The 23,512-nt window shown below is 44.7% G+C and overlaps 1 protein-coding gene across 1 annotated transcript in view; it reads right to left on the bottom strand.

Annotated features, from left to right (window-relative positions):
• Positions 1–23,512, bottom strand: part of OSBP2 (oxysterol binding protein 2) — a 1,376,304-nt gene that overhangs the window by 1,166,008 nt on the left and 186,784 nt on the right. The window contains exon 2 of the mRNA XM_085633692.1: positions 18,990–19,198. Coding sequence (XP_085489818.1) covers positions 18,990–19,198 — 209 coding nt within the window. The remainder of the gene's footprint in view (positions 1–18,989; positions 19,199–23,512) is intronic.

The raw sequence follows: 23,512 nt of genomic DNA, 5'->3' as shown, positions 1-23,512 counted from the left end.
GTGGGGTGGGAGATGTACCTTAATGTTCCCATTTTGCAATAGTGGGCAGTGTTGGAGGGGAGTGCTGGGACAGGGGGGAGTGGAGATGACAACGAAAAAAAGGGGAAAAAATAAAAGAACTTACCTGCCATCTGCCGCATTGCCTGTCTTCTGCTCTTCTCGTAACTTTACTAAAGGCACAGGCTCCGAGACTCCACTGGAGCCAATCCTGATGCTGCTTTCAAACACAACAGCAGCTTCAGGATTGGCCTGAGAGCTGATGATTTACGCTCCCAGGGACACTGGGAACCTGTGCTTGCTGTATCCAACCAGGCAATGCAGCTCGGGTTAGACAGCTTCAGTGCGCATGATGGTTTGGCTGGCCAGAGTCGGCCGGCCAAACCGTCATGTGCACTGATAACCATGCATACTACTCCCCGTGGGTGCCTGTTACACCCCTGGCTCCACGAAACAAATTAAAATGATAATAAACCCTGGTTTATTATCGGTTTTTTTTTACGCTGCTGGAAGGGGTGGGCAACGCTCCTCTGCCATAGTGGAGGAGCTGCCACTGCCATTTTGTATGAAATGTGGGAGTGCTGCTTTCACGCAGAAAAGTGTGCTCCGACCTAGCAACTGACTCAGACTGATACACTTTCGATATATAGACTGAGTATACTACACACGGGCAAAACTGTAAAAATGGGATCTGCGGGAGGATAATAAATGTGATAGATGTGGGGCTCGCGGTATGGGATTTCTGTACCTTGCATGGGAATGTAGGCATATTCATAGATTTTTGATAATGGTGGCACACACCCTCCAACGTATATTTGGCCTGCCAATTGAGGTAGCACCGCAAATGGCACTTATGGGGTGGGTAAAGGACATGCCATGCACCAACAGAAAATTTGCCACCGTAGCATTGCTGTTGGTCAAATGTCTTCTAGCAAAGCACTGGGGCAGAGGACAAACCCAATTAAAAACAATGACTGGCTGAACTAGCATACTGTAACTGCCAATTAGAAATCTATACAGAATTGCTACGGCAGCCTCTCTTTTGCCGGTAAGTTTAGGATGGAGGGGGGCGGCCGGGACACACACGCACACATACACACTCAGCTATTCATTCACACGCGTGCACACAAACACATCCATTCACAACAGTCATTAAACATTCATACATACATGCACGCTTGCACCAAACATTAATTTACAAAACACACACACTTGCCTGTAGCTCTGCCTCGGAGGTCCCATGAGGCTTGGGACTGCTGCCTTCCCTCGTTGGCGGAGTCAGCCAATGAGGGAAAGCAGCAGTCCCAACGTCATCACAGAATGGGATGGGGTCAGTGAGACTGCTGATCCCACCCCACTCTGTGATGAAGTGCCACTGATTGACACTCGACACTGGGCACTTCAGGGCATAAAACTGAAGTACCCAGGTGCGAGGCAATCAGTGACGCCACCCCTCGTCACTGAGGGGAGGGCCTCAGGACCTTTACTGAGCTGAGGAGGTCACGCCCACAGGAGCTGTGACTTCCTCAGCCCAGCAAAATTCAGCTGAGGCAGCCAGGAGCCTGCGCATTTAGCGCATGACTGGTTCCTGGCTGCCTAACCGGAATATGAACAGGATGACCTTTTTTCTGCCTGGCAGACACCGTTTGTGAGGGGCAAAAGTTGGGGGGGCGTGGTCCCTTAGCCCCAATGCCTGGCCGCAGCTGCCTTATCGAAGATTCTTGCTTGCAGAAGGCATTGAGGAGAGTCAATAACCTATTCATAAGTACATTACCTGCACTAGGACATATCATTGCAAGGAGTGATCTTTGCATGCGAATGAAGACTACTGTCTGCGCTGTGTGTGAAGTATGTTGCAAGATATGGTACAATGTTATCTTGGTTGTCTGTATGTTTACTGATGTGAAATTGGAATTAAAAAAAACCAAAAAAAAACACACCCTTCAATATCCACTGCCTCCCTGCTCTTAGCACACTAAAGAGAAGGAAGAATTTAAATTTGCTTTCATGGACTGATGATGCCAGAATGCACTTGCCGGGGATTCATGAAAACCTGGCTACCACAGTGCAATACGTCCTTTAGTACCTCAGTGCCAGAAACTGTCTTCCGGGCCCTATAAGAGAATGGGTTTCCTGACACCTATAACTGGCCTTATATATACCAGTCATGACATTGCACCCTGGGATTACCGCTTCTTGGAACTCCTTAAAAGCCGCCAGTTCCTAAAACTCATTGTTAACTTATTATTTAATGAATTTCCACCTCACAGAAGTTAATTGCATATTTCTTGGACCACTCCTGCTTTGCTGATGCCAGAGCGCGTCTCCTGCGCCTCTGTAGTTGGCTGGAGATTCTCCCAGTCCTACAATGCATTATTTCCATTCCTTTCCACATATGTTCTGTCGTGATCTGCAGCACCGTGAGCTGCTTCCACTTTACTTTGATTCGTAGTCTGTTTTTTCTTTTTCAGATTTACTAGATTTCCATCCTTAGATCCTACTGCTTCGGAGCCCTTTGTCGATACTACTTATTCCTAGTGAGCCTTTCCAGGCTCACAATAAAGCTCCCATAGCCTCCTTACTTTTGCTCCTTATTTTTCTGTCTTTTGCCAATGTTCTCCTTTCTGCAGCCATGCCCACTTTTTCCTATTGGAAGCTTTGAACGTCCTTGGTTCCCTTCCTTCCCTCCAGTGACAAGCCATGGGTCTTCCTAAGGTTTTAAGGAAAGTGATTCAAATAAAATCACATCTTTATTGAAATCCCTTATCAGTGCAAACATTAATAAACATGCACTGATTACCCCTCCTGGACTCACACTTACCGTGTGAGTGATATGGAAGACCCAGAGAGATCAGTTTTACACCAAGATCTGCGAAGGCTCGTGGTTTTTGCTGTCAGGTCCTGTATCCAATGCGTTCTAACAGGTGACTAGCACTTCATACCACTGAAGCACTGGGCTGAGTTATTGAGCAAATCATGGAGACAGTTGTGTCCTTTACAGGTAGTAGAGCCCCAAATGGGATTGTGTACAGGTCAGAGGTAACTTTGAGCCCCTTAAAGTGATAGGGTGTACCAGGTTGCATGAGTATCTCCCGAAACATATTGATAAAGGTACAGATTCTGTTGGTTGTTGGTAAGAGAAGGTCCAGCCAGTGTTGGGCATGCAGATATTGAAATCTCCACGAATGGGAACATTAGGATGCTTAAGAATGTTAGAGAGGAACAGGGTCAGCGGAAACTTCCCAAAAACCTGAACTGTGAGGTGATGGCCTGCAAACAATCAAAACTATGAAAGTTGCAAGTGTACATGATCCACCATGTCCTACTAGCTTGCTGTGCACGACCTAAGGCAATGTCCAGCACACTGGGGGCAAAGAACAAGGCTTTTAATTACACCATTTATTCTACCCACAGAAGCATCTAACCAAGCCTTTCTCCGCGCTCAAGAGGATCATTAAATTATTCCACTGTGTAATTTTTAGAGATCAGTGGAGAGTATAACTCCTTTAATTTTTCTAGCACGCGCAACAACTGTGAAAGGGTTGGTTATATAACGATTAACATCAGGTAGGAGATACTTTTTCATCATTTTTAAGGTCAAGCTACAGTGCATGCGCTGTCTGCAAGACGTGCTGACATCAATAATCCAACTTTTTTCCCTCCTGCTAATTACCACATACTTACCATTGGTTCACTCCACTTCTTTCTGCTGTCTCTTAACTGGTTGGCTTTGCCGATACGTCACTTCCCTTCAGGGCTGTGGCGCACCGGTAAAGTACCATTTCCCTTCGCTTTGGTTCTTCAACTGTTGTGTGGAAGAACTCTTTTTTAAAAAAATGTTTACTTTGCACGCGTCACTTGCTTGTGTTATGCTGTTTTAAAAAATTGTTTTACTTTGCACCGTCGCCACCGCTCGTCAGTGCTTGTGTTTTTTCACGTTCAGGACGAGCTGCAGCATAGGGGCGCTTGTCCTCACAAAGAGAACAAAGTGGGCTGCTGCAGCTTCAACGAGAGGACACGCCATTTCTTTGATGGAAGAAAAGTAGCAGGGTACTGCCCAGGGTCTCGGCGGTGCACAAATGGAATGGAGCACCGCGAACTAATCATTTATAGTAAGAGCCGGGCGGCACATGAGTACACGGTACAATATTCTGGGAAGGGCGCTCCCCTTGACCCCTTTGTCTCGCACACTGCTGGCGCACATGCAGCATAGCTCACCTCCACCGCGTACCAGACACCCTTCCCTTTTTTCAAAGAACAGACAGCTCAATGAATGGACACAACTGCGTTTGCCTGCTCATCATGTTCAATAAAACACATTTCAAATGTTCAGACTTCTAGCTCAGTCTTGTTCATGGTGGCCCCGGTTTTTTGTAACACAGGTTATTCAGCAACATGGCATTTTCCAGTACGTTAGTTGAATTTTTAGACCAATGAGTGAGTGTGTGTGTGTGTGTGTCAAGTGGGTTAGATAATGAGATTGCAGGGATGGTGCTTAACTTGGAATCTAACTTTCTTCAAATGTTGAAAGTAGCTTCTTTAATGGATTCAAATAGTAAAGTAGACTCATAAATGACAAAGCGGATGGGCCTTCTTTACAAGGGATGGTAAATGTAGAATGCCTCTAAATACTTTTGGCAGCTTAGCTATTAAACAGATCTGTTACTAACAATACACATAGTGTGCTTTGGATCCACCCTTTCAACCACTGGCATTCTTTAACCAGCCTATTTCGGCTATTTCCTGGAGACTTCGTCAACCACTGCTTGGCTTCCTCACTTAATGGTATTGCCTGCTTGGACGTACCCTTCCGCCTCCATTCTATTGGCAGCCCTGAACTGCATGATGGACTACTGTAACACTACAGTCCTCTCTATACACACCTGCTGGCTCCCTCTCAAGTGGCTTGCTCTAATGAAGTAACACATTAAACCCAGGCCGATTGACTTTGGCAATACTTTATATTTGTAGGTGGAGCCTGGGCAGCGCATGCGCAAATCTGCGAGCCATGCTGGATTGGAGTATTGACTTGAAGACCAGCCCACTCTCCACCCATATTTGTAATTCGCTTGTATCATTGTCCTTCGTAAATGCCGGCTTCTGATTCGTAAAAAGGCTTGTTAGTCCCTCCTTAGTACCGCCTTGCCTTCATTTGTAACCTCCCATGAGGACTGTCCCTTTCACTTCAGTTGTTACACAGTATGTCTTATTTAGTCTGTTAGCACTATTTTCTTTAACCCCTTCGATGCTCATGACGGAATCGTTCCTTCATGAGCATCAGTGCTCCTGTGCTCATGACAGAACCAATCCATCATGAGAACAGGGGCACTGAATCCCTCTGCTGCAGACAGCAGAGGGATTCCCCTTTTTAGGTCTCGCCTGACCCAGCGTATGCGCTGGTCTGGCGAGACTTATTGAGAGGGCTCCAAAAAGTGCTACCAGGCCAGCCTAGAGCTACAGTGCATGTGCGCGGGCGCGCGGCCGCTGTGATGTTTGATCGCGATCACTTTCGCGGCCGCTTGTTATTTTCTTCTTTGATAGAATACATTATTGCATTTCAAGTAGGCGTTCGTCTCCGTAGATGTGAGGTGATTCTGGAAATGTGCATTCTGCCCGGTCTGTGCTCTGGAGCCATGCACTGCCCCAGTCCTGCAGAGGTGCCCGTGATGAGCCTGAATGAGAGCAAAACCAGTCTTGGATTGCTTGTTTTTTGGGTTTCTGATATGGTATGGTGGGAAAAGGAACAATGTGTCAGAATGCTACCCCAAGCGGTTGCCAGTGGTTAGACTTGTTGCGAGTATTCCTCTCATAATCTTTTGTGTGGTTGATGTACCACCTGTACGTGCACTGTGCCATATACTTAGAAATGTTTTTGTTTTCAACTTTATACAGTGTGAATGTGGCCCATGGGCATTGGAGAGCGCTGTACATTGGCACCAGTTATATTACACAAGGTCATATTCATTTTTCATTATTTTAGGCACAGGGAGATTAAGTGATTTGTCCAGGATTACATGATGTTGAGCCTATGCCGGGGCTCGAACCTGGTTCCCCAGTTGCCAAGTCGGGAGCTCTGGCCATTATGCTACATGTTGATGAGAACTTTGCCAGTCCGGCACCTTCTGCAAACATAAGACGATCACTGAATGTGGGTGTTATGAAAAGGATCAAAGGCATCCAGGAAATTGGTTTAAAAATGGATACTCTTTTTGCAAGTGGCACTGGCACCGCCTTTGCGCCGGCTGCTTTAGCTTCTGTTCTAGTACTGCGGCTGCTGAAACAGACGAGACATCAACAGCGGTCCAGGGCGGATCGCAGTCGCTTCCTTCTCTGATGAAGGAAATCATTGGGAGATTTCACCTTCAGCGAGACAACCTGTCCAATAGTGAAGAAACCTTGCTAGGAAGTAAGGTGAAGAGAGGGCAAGGAGAAGCCGCAGCTTCCCTGAAGCCTTCAATGCTGCTCTTGTCATGTGCTGTGCTGAGGCTGGGTTCAAACTGGAATGGCATGGTGAGCGAAAAAAACATGGATTTAGGCCCAGATCGCTGTACTGGGATGAATGTATGACATTGTTCTGCATTTTGTCCATCAACTGTTGTTTTTGCATGAGGCCAGCAATGCCGGCAGTGCTCAGCTCATTGCAGTCATCAATTTTTTTAAATAAGAAGTGCCAGTGCCCAAGATGTTTCTCAGGAGACCACTGCAACTTTCACCACTTAATGTCCATGCCAGCCGTGCAAAACACCAGTACCAGTCATCCGTATTTTCCATTAAATTTCCACAACTGTGACAAGTTGGACTATTCTGTGTGACCCAAAGCTATAAAAATGGCATGAGCACCTTGGTAGTGTTATTATTTTTTATTGTATTTTTGAACACTTTGCTTATGTGCTTCTTAAAAAATAGTATGACTGCACCACCTTGTGGTGGACCTTCATAAATAGGTAAAGGTGCCACGAAATAAGTGCCAGTGCAGAGCACCGGCAAAAACTGCACAAATTAAGCACTGGCACATTGTACTCTTGGATGGTGCTCATGGTGCCCATTAAACATAGAATGTATGTAAACCCCTCTCTGTCACCGTGCACAAAGTACCAGCAAATCGTTTGTTTTCTTATATGAAAACTATTCTAGAACTCTTGTAGAAGTAGAGATTCCATTCAGAATCTGTATTAAAACATATGGAACTTGCAGAAGGAAGAAGGACTCCTTTTTAGGTAAAGACTAACTTCTATTTGGGGGCCTTTCCCTATTGTCCAGCCTTGATATTTTGTATATAATGAGTAACAAACCTTTGCAATGCAATAGGTCTCGAATTTACGCCGGTTTGAGCTATTGACATTGCAAATAATTATGCCTTTCATTTTGGTATTTGTTTCTAAAACAAAGAAAAGGCATTGTCATGTATAATGCCAATATCTTAAGCTCGCGTAAATGCGAGACCTATTGCATTGCAAATGCTTGTTTTTTATTGGCCTCGGGAGGTTGGGGAAGAGCTTCCCAAACCTCCCGTGGCCAATTTACATTTTCATTGCAATGCTGATCGCGCACTGACGTCATTGCAATGAAAATGAAACTGAAATGAGCCAAGAGGCTCATTTCAGTTTAACTTTTTACGTGCTCAGGGGGCTATCTCAGCCCCCTGAGCACGTAGAAAGACGGGAGAGGTATCATTGGAGGGCGATCCCCAAGCAGGGATCCACCACTAGACACCACCAGGGAGGGGGAAGCGGCCCCTTGGGCAAGGGCCTTTGCTCCCCCACAAAGTTATATTGGGCATATTTAGTCTTTCTGCCCCCCCTTGGGGAAGGATGGGGCAGTAGCCCCAAAGCTGCCCCCCTCCGGGGGGGGGCAGAAAGCCCACTTGATACCAGGGATTTTTTAAATATTTTATTTAGGTGTTGGGGCTGCCCAATCTGGGCATGCCAATGCCCCTCCCCACCTAGCCATAAAAACAGTCTTTCTGCCCCCCCTAGGGGGCAGATGGAGGCAGTAGTCCCCAATCTGCCCCCCGGGGGCATAAAGCCCACTAGATACCAGGGATTCTTTTCAAAATTATAATTAGGGGTGGGGGCTATGCCAATGCCCCCACCCCTCCCCCCACGAAATTCCAGTCTTTATTTATTTTTTATGTAACTTAGGGGTTGGGGCTGCCCATTATGGGCCCCCCTGCACAATAACAGTCTTTCTGCCCTCTCTGGGTACAGATGGGGCGGTAGCCCCCAATCTGCCCGCCCGGGGGGGGGGGGGGAGGGCAGAAAGCCCACTAGACGCCAGGGTTTGTTTTTGATGCGATTAATTTAGGGGTGGGGGCTGACAAAGATGGGCATGCCAATGCCCCCACCCCTCCCCCCACAAAATTCCAGTCTTTCTGCCCCCCTGGGGGGCAGATGGGGGCAGTTGCCTCCAATCTTCCCCTGTGGGGGCAGAAAGCACCCTAGACGCCAGGGATTCTTTTTTTATAGGCCCGGGTGGGTGCTGCCCAGAATGGACATAAAAAATGCACCCACTCTACCCCCCCCAAAGAAAACTAAAGACTTGCTGCCCCTCCAGGAGGAAGATGGGGGCAATAGCCCCTGATCTGCCCCTGGGGGTGGGACAGAAAGCCCACTAGCCACCGGGGATTTTTTTCCCCGAAGGTTCTGGGTAGGGGTTGCCCAGAATGGGCATACCAATGCCCCCAGCCCCCCAAAAAAGATGCCACAGCCTTTCTGCCCCCCCCCCCGGAGGAAGATGGGGGAAGTAGCCCCTGACCTACCCCCCCCCCCCCAGGGGGACAGAAAAGTCCACAAAAACGTGTGGGAAAAGTGATTTTTTCAGCTAAATTTGAGGTTTGCAGGAGATTCTGGGTAAGAAAACATTGGGGAATCCACGCAAGCCATAGCTCCCTAGCTTCCCCTGGGTGTCTAGAATTCAGAAATGTATAGGTTTGCTAGATTTCTCTAGGTGCCGGCAGAGCTAGGGTTAAAAAACTACAGCTAGGCACTTTGCAAAAAAGGGTCATTTTTCACTGTGAAAATGTGGTGTGTCCACCTTGCGTTTTGGGCCGTTTCCTGTCGCAGGCACTAGGCCTAACCACACAAGTGAGGTACCATTTTTCTCGGAAGACTTTGGGTAATGCGGGGTGGGTGGAATTTTGTGGATCCACGCAGATTCCAGAACTTTCCACCACAGAAATGTGAGAATGTGTTTTTTTGACACTTTTTCAGGTTTGCAAGGGATTCTGGGTAACAGAACCTGGTGAGAGCCAGTCAAGTCACCCCATCCTGGATTTCCCTGGGTATCTAGTTTTCATAAATGTATAGGTGTGCTAGGTTTCCCTAGGTGCCGGCAGAGCTATGGTTAAAAAACTACAGCTAGGCACTTTGCAAAAAAAGGGTAATTTTTCACTCTGAAAATGTGGTGTGTCCACCTTGCGTTTTGGGCCGTTTCCTGTGAGGTACCATTTTTATCGGAAGACTAAGGGGAACTCAGAATTGTAGAGCAACTGTTATTACCTATTGACTTTCGAGGTATTTCTGCCTTCCAAATGAAAGACATTGTGTAAAAAGAAGTCATTTTGAAAAATAACCTATAATTCTCATGCTAGTATGGGTACTCCCAATTTCGTAAATGTGCAAATATCTACTGTTTCTAAACTCTATATTTTGTTCCCATTTCAGAAATACATAGGTGTCTTTCATACCAATTTTTCCATGTATACAGTTTCCCAAAATATTTGCTATATACAATAAAAAACCATTGCAAGACGCTGCTCAGTTATTGTCGCTGGGTTCGTCGGGTTCTTGGGGAACCTACAAGTCCTATATATCCCCACAACCAGAAAGGTCCAGCAAATGTAACGGTATATTGCTTTCATCCAGCTGTCATAATTAGAAGAAGATACAGGTGAAAACGTTGACACAAATGGCTGTTTTTTTCAACTAATTTTAAATTTTTCCTATATTTATCTGTTAGTTTCTATGAAGAAACCTTGAAGGATCTACACAAATGACACCTTGCTGAATTCAGAATTTTGTCTACTTTCTTAAAATGTATATCTCTCCAGGATCCATTATTGCTTTCATACCCATTTCTACCATTAACTGGAAGGAGGTTGAAAGCACAAAAAATAGCAAAAATAGGCTATGTCCCAGAAAAATGCCAAAACTGTGTAAAAAGTTTTGGTTTTCTGATAAAGGTCTGCTTGTCCCTGAAAGCTGGGAAGATAGTGATTTCAGCACCACAACCCCTTGTTTGCTGTATTTTGGCTAATTTCTGGGTCCCCTCCAGGGGAATCCACAAACCATGGGTACCTTTTGAATCCCCATGATGTTGGAAAAAAAGGGCGCAAATTTGGCGTGGATGTGGTAAAAAAGTTACAGGGGCTTAAGAGCGAACTACGCCAAATAACCAAAAAAAGGCTTGACACAGGGGGGAAAGGCCTAGCAGCGAAGGGGTTAATAATTTTTCCTACTGCAGGCACTACATGTTTTCCTGCAACATTCAGCGTATTCAGTGTGCCCTATACCACGCTCTCACTTTAATAGCAGCCATGGACCTTTCTTTAGAAAAGTCTTGTCTAAAGAAAGGGGCTTGGCCTCTATTAACCCCTTCGCTGCTGCGGACATTCCGCTGCAGCGCTGGGGGGGGCAGGGGGGCAGCGCGGCGGGCCTGTGCTCATGACGGAGCCGCTCCGTCATGAGCCACAGTTGAGCTGTGCTCATGACGGAACGGTTCCGTCATGACTCCGCCCATTTGCGTTGTCGCCCCGCACAGGCGGGGAAACAGCGCCGCGCAGGCGGAGCGGCCGCCGGCAGGATTGTCATGACGGAACCGTTCCGTCATGAGCACACGACAACCGTGGCTCATGACGGAACGGTTCCGTCATGAGCAGGGAAGGGGTTAACATGAAAGCACAGCATGGGGCGCTTGTAAACAACAAGCATTTGCAATGCAGTAGGTCTCTCATTTTAGAAACTTTGAGCTATTGGTATTGTAAATGACAATGCCTTTCATTATTGCAGGTTTTTTTAACACATAAATAAAAGGCATTGCCATTTACAATGCCAATGGATCAAAAACTCGCAATTGCGAGACCTATTGCATTGCAAATGCTTATTTATAATGTTATTACTGCCCCATACCCTTTCCTGCCACAACGCTTTACCATCGCACACAATTTCAAAACTTTATTGTAGGAAATTCATCTCTTAAGAATATACTCGACTTCTAGGATCCACCACCTATTGCTTCTTGCTCAGAGCAACATACACACTGTATTTGCTCATAGCAGGGAGACACAACCTTTGTAAAATAACTTGGGGCTGCTAGTTGTAAAGCATTGCAGAAATGATGCCACCCTCCGAAGTGGAGGGCTAAATATTCAAACCCTACTGATTACTTGTAGAATATGCCATTACACGTGAAAGATATGCAATTTGCAAATTGCAATCAAGGGCATAGGCTGAATATTCAAATGTGAAACACTGTATTTACTTTGGAGGTTCATCTCTGCACATCTTTATTTATAATAATGCAAAATCCAGTCATCAACACTGTACCATGGAAAAGCTGCAGATTCAGGTTAACAAACATATAATGTCTCATCACAACACAATTGATTTTGGTATTTAGGAGTCTATTGAGCATGGGAACATAATGCACACAAGCTAAAATGATGGTGCTTGACATTAAGGCGTGGTGAGAACTTGTTACTGCAAGCTGCAGTGTCAGTAATTGGGATGTTGCTAGAGGGGGTGAAATCCTATTCAAGCACCAGCTACAATCCTTGTCAGAGTTAACCACAAAAAGTCACTAACGTAACCTTTGCTTAACTCTCTGGTAGCTTGGTAGTAGTCAGACTTTACTTTGAGGCAATGTGTAAAGCAGTGGTTCTTAACCTGTGGTCAGGGGACGCCTGGGGGTCCGCGAATCCTGCTCAGGGTGTTTGCGACTGCTTAGAAAGTTATATAATATTAATAGATTAATAAAGGGTATATAAATACAGAAGGAAAATGTACAATTAAAAATGTCAAAGCATTCTATAAATGTGAAGGAATTTGAAATTGGAATATAAATATTAATGTAGTATACTCAGATATATATCAACAGAATATAGTATGGATGATGACAGGCCTCAATTGAATTTAGAAAAGTTCCAACCTCCATTCAAATTGGTTTATCTTTGTTTGTGAATTCAATAAAAAAAAATACCATTTGTAAATTTATTTGATGTATGCTTGTTTCTGTACTTTTTATGTATTGTGTTGCGGTTCAAATTCTTGACAATGCTGAGGCTGGGGTCCCCGGATTCCAGTACTTATTCAGTGGGGGTCCCCGGTTTCCCAAAGTGACTCAGTGGGGGTCCTCGCAGTCCAGTAAGGATTAGGTAGGAGTCCACAGAAATCAAAAGGTTAAGAACCACTGGTTTAAAGTATTTATGCAGCACACAAACGGTAATAAAGTGAAAACACAACACAAGAAAAATCCCACACCAACCTAGAAAATTGAGTAAAATGTAATAAATTATTTGACACCAAAATGACAAAAATCCGATCAGTAGAACCAGAGATAGGCAGTTTCGGAGATTTCAGGTAAGTATTGTGCCTAAAAGCACAAAGCACCACGCGCTGTTTTCTGGATGTGCAAACAAAGTCACAAGTTTAGGCCGACTGTGATGGAGTGTGGGTCTGATAGAGGGACCCGGTTAGTCCTGCTGAAAAAGTTACCTTCTAATGTCTAGTCTGAAGAGTCTAGTTTGCGGTGGAAGAGGCCACAGGGAGAAGGGTGAGCATCACAGATGATCATTGTTGTAGCACAATACCAGGTCAAGGATCGCGGATGGCCATTGCTGGAAATTACTTTGGCGGTCACAGTGGGCTGTCGATTCCATAGCACAAAATGAAGATCTCACATTGCAGCTGGTAAAGAGTCAGGTTCATCAGAGCTTTGCGTTGGCAGGCGCAAAGAGCCCAAAACTTCCGGATCTCTCTTTTTCTTCAAGGAGGAGCTCTACTGATGCCACATCAAGGGTCCAGGACCTGAGAGGAACTTCTTGGTGCTTAGGTACCCACTCCAGCAGAGGTCAGCAGGGCTTAGGCAGGTCAGTTGGGCAGTTGCAGAGGGACCTCTGGAGCTTGTTGTGTCCCTGTAGCTCAGAACAGGAGGTCAGTCAGCTGACCCTTAGAGTCACTTCAGCCTGGGATGAAAGGTGCCGGTCCAATCTTCCTACTCAGCAAGCAGGAGAGGCCTCAAGCAGCAGGGAGTCCATCGTCTGTAGTATCAACAGGTCCAGGAGTGCACTAAAGAGTGGTCTGTGGGTCCCCGTTATATACCTGGTGCCCACTTAGAAGTGGGAGAAGCTTCCGGAATTTTCCCCTACCGAGGTGTCTGAAACTTCCTTGCCCTGGTCCCAGTCTGTCTGGGGGCACAATAGGCTAGTGTGAAGTCCTTTGTGTGTGAGCTGGACCAGTGTCTTTGAAGTACAAGTGTGGTAGGTGACAGCTTCGTCCCACATCCTGTCAGAGATGGTCCATTGTGCCAGCACGCAGATCCTCTATTGTGATGCTCTCTGAGAGGAATACACAAGGGTCAACCGCACCTAGAAATGTAACTAATGAAATAGCCTGTATGCACCAAATGGTTAGAACAAAATAATGCCAACTTTCTGAAAGTGGCATTTTCAGAAGTTTGACTTAAATTTTGACTAACTATAACTATCTACTGGCGACCGCTAGATAATATATATATACATTTATGTTCTGCATGAAGGCCCTGTGGGGCCAACTGACACCAGCATTTTCTAAGCCAATAGTGCTCTCTTATGCAAGAGTTATTGGCTTTGTCAATGTGTTTTAGCGCTGCTGTACACCATTGAGGCTGCTTAAGCATGGCTTAAGGATAGGTGCGAATATGAGAGTGGCATAGGTTAGAGTGGAGTGGCATAGAGTGGAGTTGTAAGAGTGGCATAGACATTTCCACTTAGAGTGGCATGGACTGGTATAGAGTGACACTTAAAGTCCTAGAGTGGCATAGAGTGTTATGGAATGTTATGGAGTGTCGAGGAGTAGAGTGGGGAGTCATGGAGTGGAGTGTCGAAAGTTGTAGAGTGTTGGAGAGTGGAGTTATGTAGAGTGGCATACAGTGCAGGGGTGTATAGTGGAGAACTGTAGCGTGGATGGACAGAATGGAGTAGAGTGTTGTGGCACCAAGCGGCGTAGAGTGTTGGAGTGGAGTGGCATTGCATGGAGTAGAGTTGAGTGGCGTAGAGTATTGTAGAGTGGAGTAAAGTGTCAGGGTGTCTTTGCATAGAGTGCAGTAGAGTGGTGTAGAATGGAGTGGTGTTGAATAAAGTGTGATGGAGTGGAGTGTGGTAGAGTGTCAGAGTGGAGGGTCGTAGAGTTGTGGGTCGTAGAGTGGAGTGGAGCAGAGTGCAGTGTTGTGGAGTGTCCTAGAGTTGCATAGGGTGGCTTAGAGTGGAGTAGAGTGTCAGAGTGGTGGAGCATAGAGTGGAGTGCCATTGCGTGGCATTATTTGGAGTAGATTGGAGGCACAGAGAGTGGAGGCAAGTGGAGGGGAAAGTCAAAGTGGTATAGAGTGTTGTGAAGTGATGAGGAGAAAAGCGGCGTGGAGTGATGTAGAGTGAAGTGTCACAGTGGCATAGAGTGTCATGGAGAGTAGTAGAGTGTCACAGAGTGGATTAGAGTTATGTAGAGTGGTGTGGAGGGGTCATATAGTGGAGGGGAGTAAAGTGGAAGGACAGAGTGGAGAAGAGTGTTGGGGCATAGAGCGGAATAGAGTGTTGTGGAGTAAAGTGCTGTACGGTTGAGGGGCGTAGAGTGGAGGGGCATAGACTGAAGTAGAGTTGAGGGGCACAGGGTGGAGCAGAGTGTTGTAGACTGGAGTAGACTGTTGTAGAATCGAGTAGAGTGTCATAGAGTGAAGTGGAGTAGAGTGAAGTAGAGTGAAGTAGTGTAGAGGAATGTAGAGTCCAGTACAGTGGAGTTGAGTAAAGTGTCAGAGTGCAGTAGAGTCTCGCAGAGTGTCAGATTGGAGTGTCGTGGAGTGGCATAGAGTGGAGTGAGATAGAGTGGGGGCACAGTGTGGGGGGCACAGAGAGCGGAGGGGCACAGAGAGTGGAGGGGCACAGAGAGGAGCAGAGTGTTGTAGAGTGGAGTGTCACAGAGTGTTATGAAGGGCCGTTGAGTGGAGGGTCATTGAGTGGAGGGTCATAGAGCGGAGGGTCATAGAGCGGAGGGTCATAGAGCGGAGGGTCATAGAGCGGAGGGTCATAGAGCGGAGGGTCATAGAGCGGAGGGTCATAGAGCAGAGGGACATAGAGCAGAGGGACATAGAGTGGAGGGTCATGGAGTGGAGGGTCATGGCGTGGCATAGAGTGGCGTGGCATAGAGTGGCGTGGCATAGAGTGGAGTGGCATAGAGTGGAGTGGCATAGAGTGGAGTCTCCTTAAGTGGAGTGGCCTTGAGTGGAGTGACGTGGAGTGGAGTGGAGTGGCGTAGAGTGTCAGAATGCAGGGGCGTGAAATGGCATAGAGTCGCATAAATTGGAGTAGACTGGAGGCACATAGAGTGGAATGGCATGGAGTGGAGTGGCAGAGAGGCGTAGAGTGCAGTAGACTAGAGTACAGTGTCAAAGTGGGGGAATGTACAGTACAGTGGCATAGCATTGTGTTGTAAAGTGTCAGAGAGGTGTACAGTGTGTTAAAATGGAGTAGAAAGAAGTAAAGTTGCATTGAGTGGAGTAAAGTGGGGTATAGAATCATAAGGTGGAGTGGCGTTGAGTGGAGTATAGTGGCCTAAAGTGAAGTGGCATAGTGTGTCGTAAAGTGAGGCACAGTAGAGTGGAGCAGAGTTGAGCAGAGTGTCAGAGTGGAATTATATAGAGCAGAGTAGAGTAGAGTAGAGTGGCACAGAGTGGATTAGTGTCCTAGAGTGCAGTAGAGGGTCGTGGAGTGGCGTAAAGTGGCTTTCAGCGGCACAGAATAGAGAGGAGTAGAATGTCGTGGAGCAGAGGGTGTGGTAGAATTCTGCCATTACAGAAAACACATTTTCAATCGATATGGACATCACATTTGCACAGACATACAGTTTTATTGATAAAACTGTACAGCGCACAAACGATGTGTGGAAATGGCATCACCTAGTGTATTGATTTGTTTTGATCATATTAAAATATTTTTTTCCACCACACCTCAGAATTAAAGAAAAAAGTGCTTCATTAGTGCTTTCCTATTTCTGATTTATTCTGAAATATTTGCACAGCTCATTTATAGACATTTAAATGTTGTTGTGTGTAAGAAAAACATTTCATCATACAGCTATCCTCCAGCACACCCCCAGTACCCAGCATAATTGTCAGATAAATCCGCTCACTTTGAAGTCAGAGAAAGAAAAGTAAACACCAAGCTCCTTTGGAAGACACATACCGACATTTGACCCATGTCTTTGGATGCACCACAAATGTGGCATGATCAGAACAACATTTAAAGAAAACAAACACTTGTGGAAGAAGAGTAAAGAGGCTATGCTCTATGGGAGGGACAAAGACATACTGGACAGTCTAAAATAAAAAGCTAGCAAATAGAAAGCAAGCAAATTTGAGTTACAAAACACAAGGCCAGCCTTGGGCAAAATGCATTCCCAGAGAAGCTTTTCGAATGTCCCCAAGATGTTTTTGCCGGTCTGGTAAGCTTCGACCTAAAAAAGGACCTGGGGGAAGATCTCCAGGCCCTGGGAAGTTCCTAGTAAATCCCAGCACACTGTGGTGCATGCATGCCAGGTGCAAAAGGTAATCCCATGAGAGCCAATGCACTAAAGTAATCTGAAGGATTACATTTCTTTGGGCATACGAGAACCCATGACAAAAGTGGAGTACCAGGGATTGGGTGATGGGAGCCATGTCTCATTCTTCAGGGTTCTGTGGGAAGGTCAATGTGGAGGAAAGGATTTCACCACCACTTGGTAATTGGTGACAATTGGAAATGTTTTGGTGTACGAGGCTAGTTTAACACCTCTTCCAGGGTTAAAAGTAAAAACGAATTTTCAGTGGCAGATCCGAAGGGTTTCAAGAATGTTGTTTACTTTTCAAAATACTGTTTTTCTACCCACTAGTACCCTTTCTGCGCCTGCAACCTTTGACCCCCTCTCACTCACACTGGCCTTTAGACCCACAGCCTCCCAGTCATTGAATCATATGTTTACAGTTGGGTATCAGACAGTGATTGTTGGAAAATAAATAGGTTCACACCCACTCCCCTAATCTCACCGTCCAGGACATGCCCCTGTTTGTATTCTGGTGTGGAGGCAAACATATCATCTAGGTTCAATGCTTTAAATGAGGAGTATGACTGGCTGATGATACTGGATCAGTAGCATGCCTTAGCTTTGCCAAAACTGACACCATCTACCACCCCTTGTCCAGTGTATCCAAATGCATCCTGCATCCTGGCCCCACCCTCCCTGACTTCAATCACCCTTCCTGCCCTAAAATGATCTATTTCAACATGGAAAACAAAGCTCTACCAGAAGCACCTTAACAATTACATCTGCAACCGACCACCTCCTAAACATCAGCAAAATCCACCAAAACGAACCTTCTACTGCAATACCCTAATTAAGGACTAAATCCTAACACAGCCAAACTGCTGCAACCATCTTGTCAAAAGTGGTCCATGCCAGTCCTCGATTTTACCCCTCCATTTAACTTATCCTTCCCAGATCCACTTCCTTCCTCTCTACAGACAACCAAGCAGACTAGTTTGGTAAGCATACTTCTCAAATAAGTCCATGATCTAGAAAAACCTCTCCCTGGCGAGTTTGCCTTGCGCTGACTATTTCACATCACTCTACAGGCTGTTGTGTTTTATTACAGTTTACCATTACACATGCATAATAAAAGAAACAAGTTAAAAACACATCCACGATCCCAAACCGGTTTGCTACTCAAGATTCACGGTATTGTGTTTGCTGTTATCTCGCCATTCGAAAATGATCCTCTCACTTGACCCAGATTTTGTGCTCCTCAAACATCCCAGCCTTTTACACGAAGAGACCCATTATGGATGAAGTCGCACGCACGGAATACATAATGACAAGGACTTTGGGTTTTTGTGTGTATTTTTTTAAATTAAAGTGTTTGAGGTATGCTCCACCTGCCCTCTTTAAAATGTATTCATGGGCATACACATGGCCCACTTTAGCCCTGTTGGCACCCGGTGCGACAATTGTTTTTGCCCTCTCCACCCCCCCCCCCCCCCCCTAGCCAATTACCTCTTCCCCAAATTCCTTCACTCCCAACTTCCAACAGTACTGCTCATCTCCACATAGCCCTTATCTCACATATATTTCATTTGTTTTAAAGCACTGGTTAAGGTTATCTTGAGATTTGTATTGCAGCCTGAAAACTGCTGGACGTACAAGGAATTCTGCAGCAGGTGCTTTTAAAACCAAAGGTTATTTCTGAATACAGTGCCCCCTGAGGTCAGCGCCAGGTGTGGCTGCACTGGTCTGCACCGCCCTAAAGCCAGTCTTGAGAATACAAGACACAGAACTAATTTGTGGAGACAGGTGATAAGGGACTGCAAGAGGTATATTAGCATTATTCCCTCATATCTAAGAGGGTAAATTAGATTTTGGTGGATACAGGACATCCATCAAAAATTGACAGATGTCCAGTCTACCTTATTCAGTGTCTCTAATTAGTCCCTACATACTTTTCCAAATGTATCTGTATAGCATTTCAGTCCAAGATGCTCTGCAAGATCAAAAACACAAAATGATGAGGCCTTACACTTCTCAATTATTGCTCTTTGCATTAATTAAGATTGAGTACTACCCATAAAAATCTGTCAGAGAATATCTCACAGGAAATGAAAGGCTGGATTGTTTGCAGACTTTAGGATATAGTATAAATGCACATGCTTAGTTTGCACAACAGCGACAGCTTTTGAAATAAAAGGTCTTTACAGGTGAGTGATTGGCACTGGATGGTACCTGACAAGTTGTTCATCATTCGGACGGCTTTCGCTTTGGCTAGCTCCAGTGCAGTGACCCATCGCTGCCTCTCCACCTCTGTACTGGCTTTAAGGTGGTATGTTCGGCCCCCATTGGACAGCACAATGTTGCAGCAATCCTCTGTGTCAATGTGGGCTGTCGAAAGATTGATGGTGCCCCGGCAGGTGTGCGCCATCTCAGCCTGCGTCCTGCAAGGGGATATACATAGACAGCTGTACATAATGTGTGATGGCAGAGATATATAACACACGTAAAACAGGCTACCATGTTTACTAATACCTAGGTTCGTAGAAATTATACGTTACTTACCTATAACTGAATATCGCTAGGCTTGTGATACTCACTCTTCAGTTACAAATATGTGAGCTACTTGTACCCTTAACTAGAAGGTACATGCTGGACCCTGCTTGTTCAAATAATTCTATGAGCATTAAAAATATCATGATGTAAAATGTATTACATGTCAGATTAGCAGTCAATATACTGCTTTACTGCCCTTTTAAGATCAGATGTTAGCACTCGTGTAAAAATTCATACAACAGTGCCCTGGAAAATCTGTAAATGTCACAGACCGTAAAGATCTCCAATGCCTGCTAGACCAACACATAGTTTAAAGAATGCATGTTCATCCAATCTCAACACAGCATAATTCCAAGCCATCTGTCTCAGGTGTGTGCCCATAAAACTAGTCAATGCAATCCACGCTCTCCTCCTCGGGGTACTATGGGTGATGCCGGAAGTCAAAAACAGAGCTATGGTAGGCAATGTACTTTCAGGTTAATGGCCTATGAAGAGCAGTAAATGGTTCCAGAAGTATTGCATGGGCGGTTAGAGTATGGCAACCCAAAGGCTTGGTGACCCTGCACCATTATAGGGAGATTGTAGTGTTCACTGCCAGCATGGCCAACAGGCCAGAAGCAGTGGTTCACTGTATGTATGTTTAGGTGTTTGTAGGGCGTGGAGACCGCCAGCCCTATAGTATTCATTCATCTATGGAGCATGAAAGCTTCATTTAAAAACCAGCTAGATGTTGGTATTTGAATTCTTTCATGATGACAGGTTATACAAACCCTACCTTCACAATGGGACTTTGACCTGCAATCTGATGTCCACTTAATTCCCTACACATGCTCATTTGCTGCAAAGGCCTTCCAGTGTCAGACTGCTGCCGACTCCCAAAAAGATGAACTGAGAGGGTGGTTTTCAAGGCTTTTGATACATACAGACTCATCGCCGTGGGGCAGGTGCACACTTTACAGAGAACAAGTTGTATTTCTAGTTGAAGGGTCTCAACCAGTATGTGGCCATTAATTTCCCAGGTTTCGGCGGGATGGAGATCACTGGTGAGAGCACCACCAGTTTCAACAAAACACAGGAGTTCTCTGATAAACATGAAGAGCAAAATACAAAATGAAGACAAAGGTAAGATATAAACAAACTGGATCAGATTCACAAATATGTTTCTGCCCGGAAGTGTGACATAGTTCTGACGTACTTCAGAATTTCCAGGGGTAATTCACACTCCTTGAAGAAAACATTGTGAATCGGACATAAAGAATGTGACTGCACGCAGGAGGATGGTATACAAGTTACCAAGATGATGGACTCAATAAGACGACTTCGCAGAACATGTCTTGCAAATAAAGACCTGGAAAAAGATGAATATGTAAGCATTTCAAAGTCAGAAGCCTCAGAAGGAGAATATGTTATCTGCTTTCAGAAGTGTGACAGAAGAAAGACAAAGGAAAGAGGAAATGTATACAATTACATTTGCATACATTTAAAAAGATGACTAGTCAATTACATTGTAGTGGAGTGATTTGAAGAATGTAGAAGCCTGGCGTGAATTAGAACAAGAAGTGGGCAGAGTGGAATGCATTACTGCTGTTCCAAAGGAGGAGGTAAAAATCTGTTCAGATATATACTACACCCATCTGATGGTCTAATGTGGACACTACAATCTTCCTTAACAACACTGGATACTTGCTCGTTATATACTTGCAGTCACCAGGCTCATGGGTCGGAAGCAGCAAGATGTGTGTCAAGAAACCATTAAGCAAGTTCCGGGAAACATAATGAGTTGCTGACTGACAAGCTTACATTTATTCTTATGCATAACATCTTAAATGATCAGAGATGGGCACTAGCTCAAGTCTCAGACATCGTGAACGGGTCCTTTAATGCCCCATCATATGAAAACCTATTTCTTGAGTGATGGAAGGACACAATTTCATAGGGTCCGATATGGAAGTTAATTAAGTACATACATGTGTGTAACAGATATGGAAACCTGGAATTAGGGGATGAATGCTAGACACTGTATGAATGGTCGGACGTTTGTCCCCAACCAAAGGTATTGTTTTCTGCTGGCACTAAAAAAAATTCATATCTGTATTGACGAATGGCTCTACTGAATAAGTCAGTACCTGCCCCCCATGGTGGGACCATTTGGAAGCATACCTTTCCAATTCAACTCCTTTTAAACATATTAGAATTGAGACAGCCCTTAGCCTCTAATTTATTTAAAGCCCTGAGGGGTGCATCATTTCATTTTATCAGTAGGGTTTCACAGCTGTGGAGTTTTTTTTAGGTATGAAACAGGGTGCTCCGATAAGATACGGATTTCTTGACTCAGGGGGTATACCAGAGTGACAATGGAAATTGGTACAGAATCTCGGAATTTAAATAAGTTTAGGATCAAGGGGTATCTACAAAAAACATCTGGGATGATATTAAAACTCTCAGGGAATATACACAGCACTCAGATTTACCATTTCACAAGAAAACAGAATTACGCACCCATGGTAAAATCAGAATTCTGACTTGGCTGGTATTCCTGTTGCAGCAGGTGAGACTTCGATCATTCATGTGATTCAATTTGGCCACCATGCTCAATATTCAATGCAGGGGATATGCCTATGCCGGCAACATATTAGGTGAATAATGTGATTGTTGTTTCTATTAAATGACACTGTGTTTTAATGTTTTATTTGTGGTCCTGTTAGGGAATTTGTATAGCTTGTCATTAGAATGTGCAGAACTATATGAAATAAATAAAAAAGAAGAATTTATGCAAAAAAAAAACCTGGAAGTTCCTTCTGTCAGGTAAGATCTTAAAAACATAAGAGGATTGCCAAAGATCTCTTCTAAAAGAATGAAATCGGGCTAAACTAAAATCAAAGCTAAAAAGGAGTGGCTTGGCAATAAAACAAAGGGATTTTTTACCTGCATGTCATTTAATATGCAGTTTGAGAGATAGACAAAATATTATCTTTTGTGTAACAATAATAATTAATTTGCAGCACATATGTAACATTCAAAGTTTTATAAATTTTAATTGTACCTTAAAGTGCCATTGATGGACGACCTTGAATTAGATGCAAATCTATACAAGACACATGTTTCAGCTGTGAATCCTAAGACTACAAGCACTAGAATGTTTGCCATTAACAACTGCACATTACACAAAGTTCAGGCTGTCTAATATCTTGGTATTACTTTTGCTAACTCACACAGATGACTCATTTATTTTGCTTAAGAGGACTTTGTTTTATTCAATCACAGGGGGCTGCTTTTAACTTTGAATCTAGGGTGGGTACAATTTACAGAAAAAAAAATGCTGGATTATTATAACAATTTGTAAGTGTGACTGTTGCCCACAGAGTGGGCGTCCAGGTACTGAGAGAAGGACGGGAGCACTAAGAGGAAAGAAAGATAAAGAGACCGGTTTTGAGTTTCATTTTGAAAAGGGTAAGAGTGAGTGTGCTCTTGATATTCAAAGAAAGAGTGTCCAGACTTTTGCTGCTAGGTAGAAGAAGCATGGGCACCACAGCGAGTGCAGGATATGCTGGGAATGACCAGGACTTTGAACCAATAGGATCTCAAGGGTATAGAGGGCTGCTGACGAATACATCTAATACTAATAGAGAGAAAGGGAGGGCCAGAGTTGTACAAAGCTTTAAAAACTGGGCGCAATGATTTGAAAATGAGCCGCTTGTCTACAGGCAGCCAGTGATGTTTCTTGAGATGAGTGCCAACTGAGATGTGGGGGGTTAGACTTAGAACAGCGTGTGCAGTGGAATTCTGGACTGTTTGCAAATGTTGACTAAGATGAACAGAGCACATTAAGTGTAGAAGATTTCAAACCTAGAGTTGACTGCTTGTGGATTACAACTCTCTAGGAACATTTTATTTAAGGAAAACCAGTTGGCTGGGAGTGGATTCATTTGTGAAGATAAAGAAAGCTTCTGGTAAAATAGGATGCCCAGGTTTCTGAAATATAGTAACAGATGGAGTACCTAGTTTCTGGAGCCACAATGCTAGCGATCATGCAGAGGTGTCCTTGGAAAATAAAACAACGTATAATTTGTCGCTATTCAGTTTGAATAACTTTGCTGTCATCCAGTTGGAGACAGCAAGCATATATGATCTGGAGGTGGTTTGTGTACAAGACGGGTTACCTGAGATAATAAGGATAATTTGGATGTCATCCAAGTATGATG

The sequence above is a fragment of the Triturus cristatus genome, chromosome 11, assembly GCF_964204655.1.
Source record: "Triturus cristatus chromosome 11, aTriCri1.1, whole genome shotgun sequence".
In the NCBI taxonomy this organism is placed as follows: domain Eukaryota; kingdom Metazoa; phylum Chordata; class Amphibia; order Caudata; family Salamandridae; genus Triturus; species Triturus cristatus.
The sequence above is the reverse complement of the archived record's forward strand: the minus strand, read 5'-3'. Positions and strand labels throughout refer to the sequence as shown.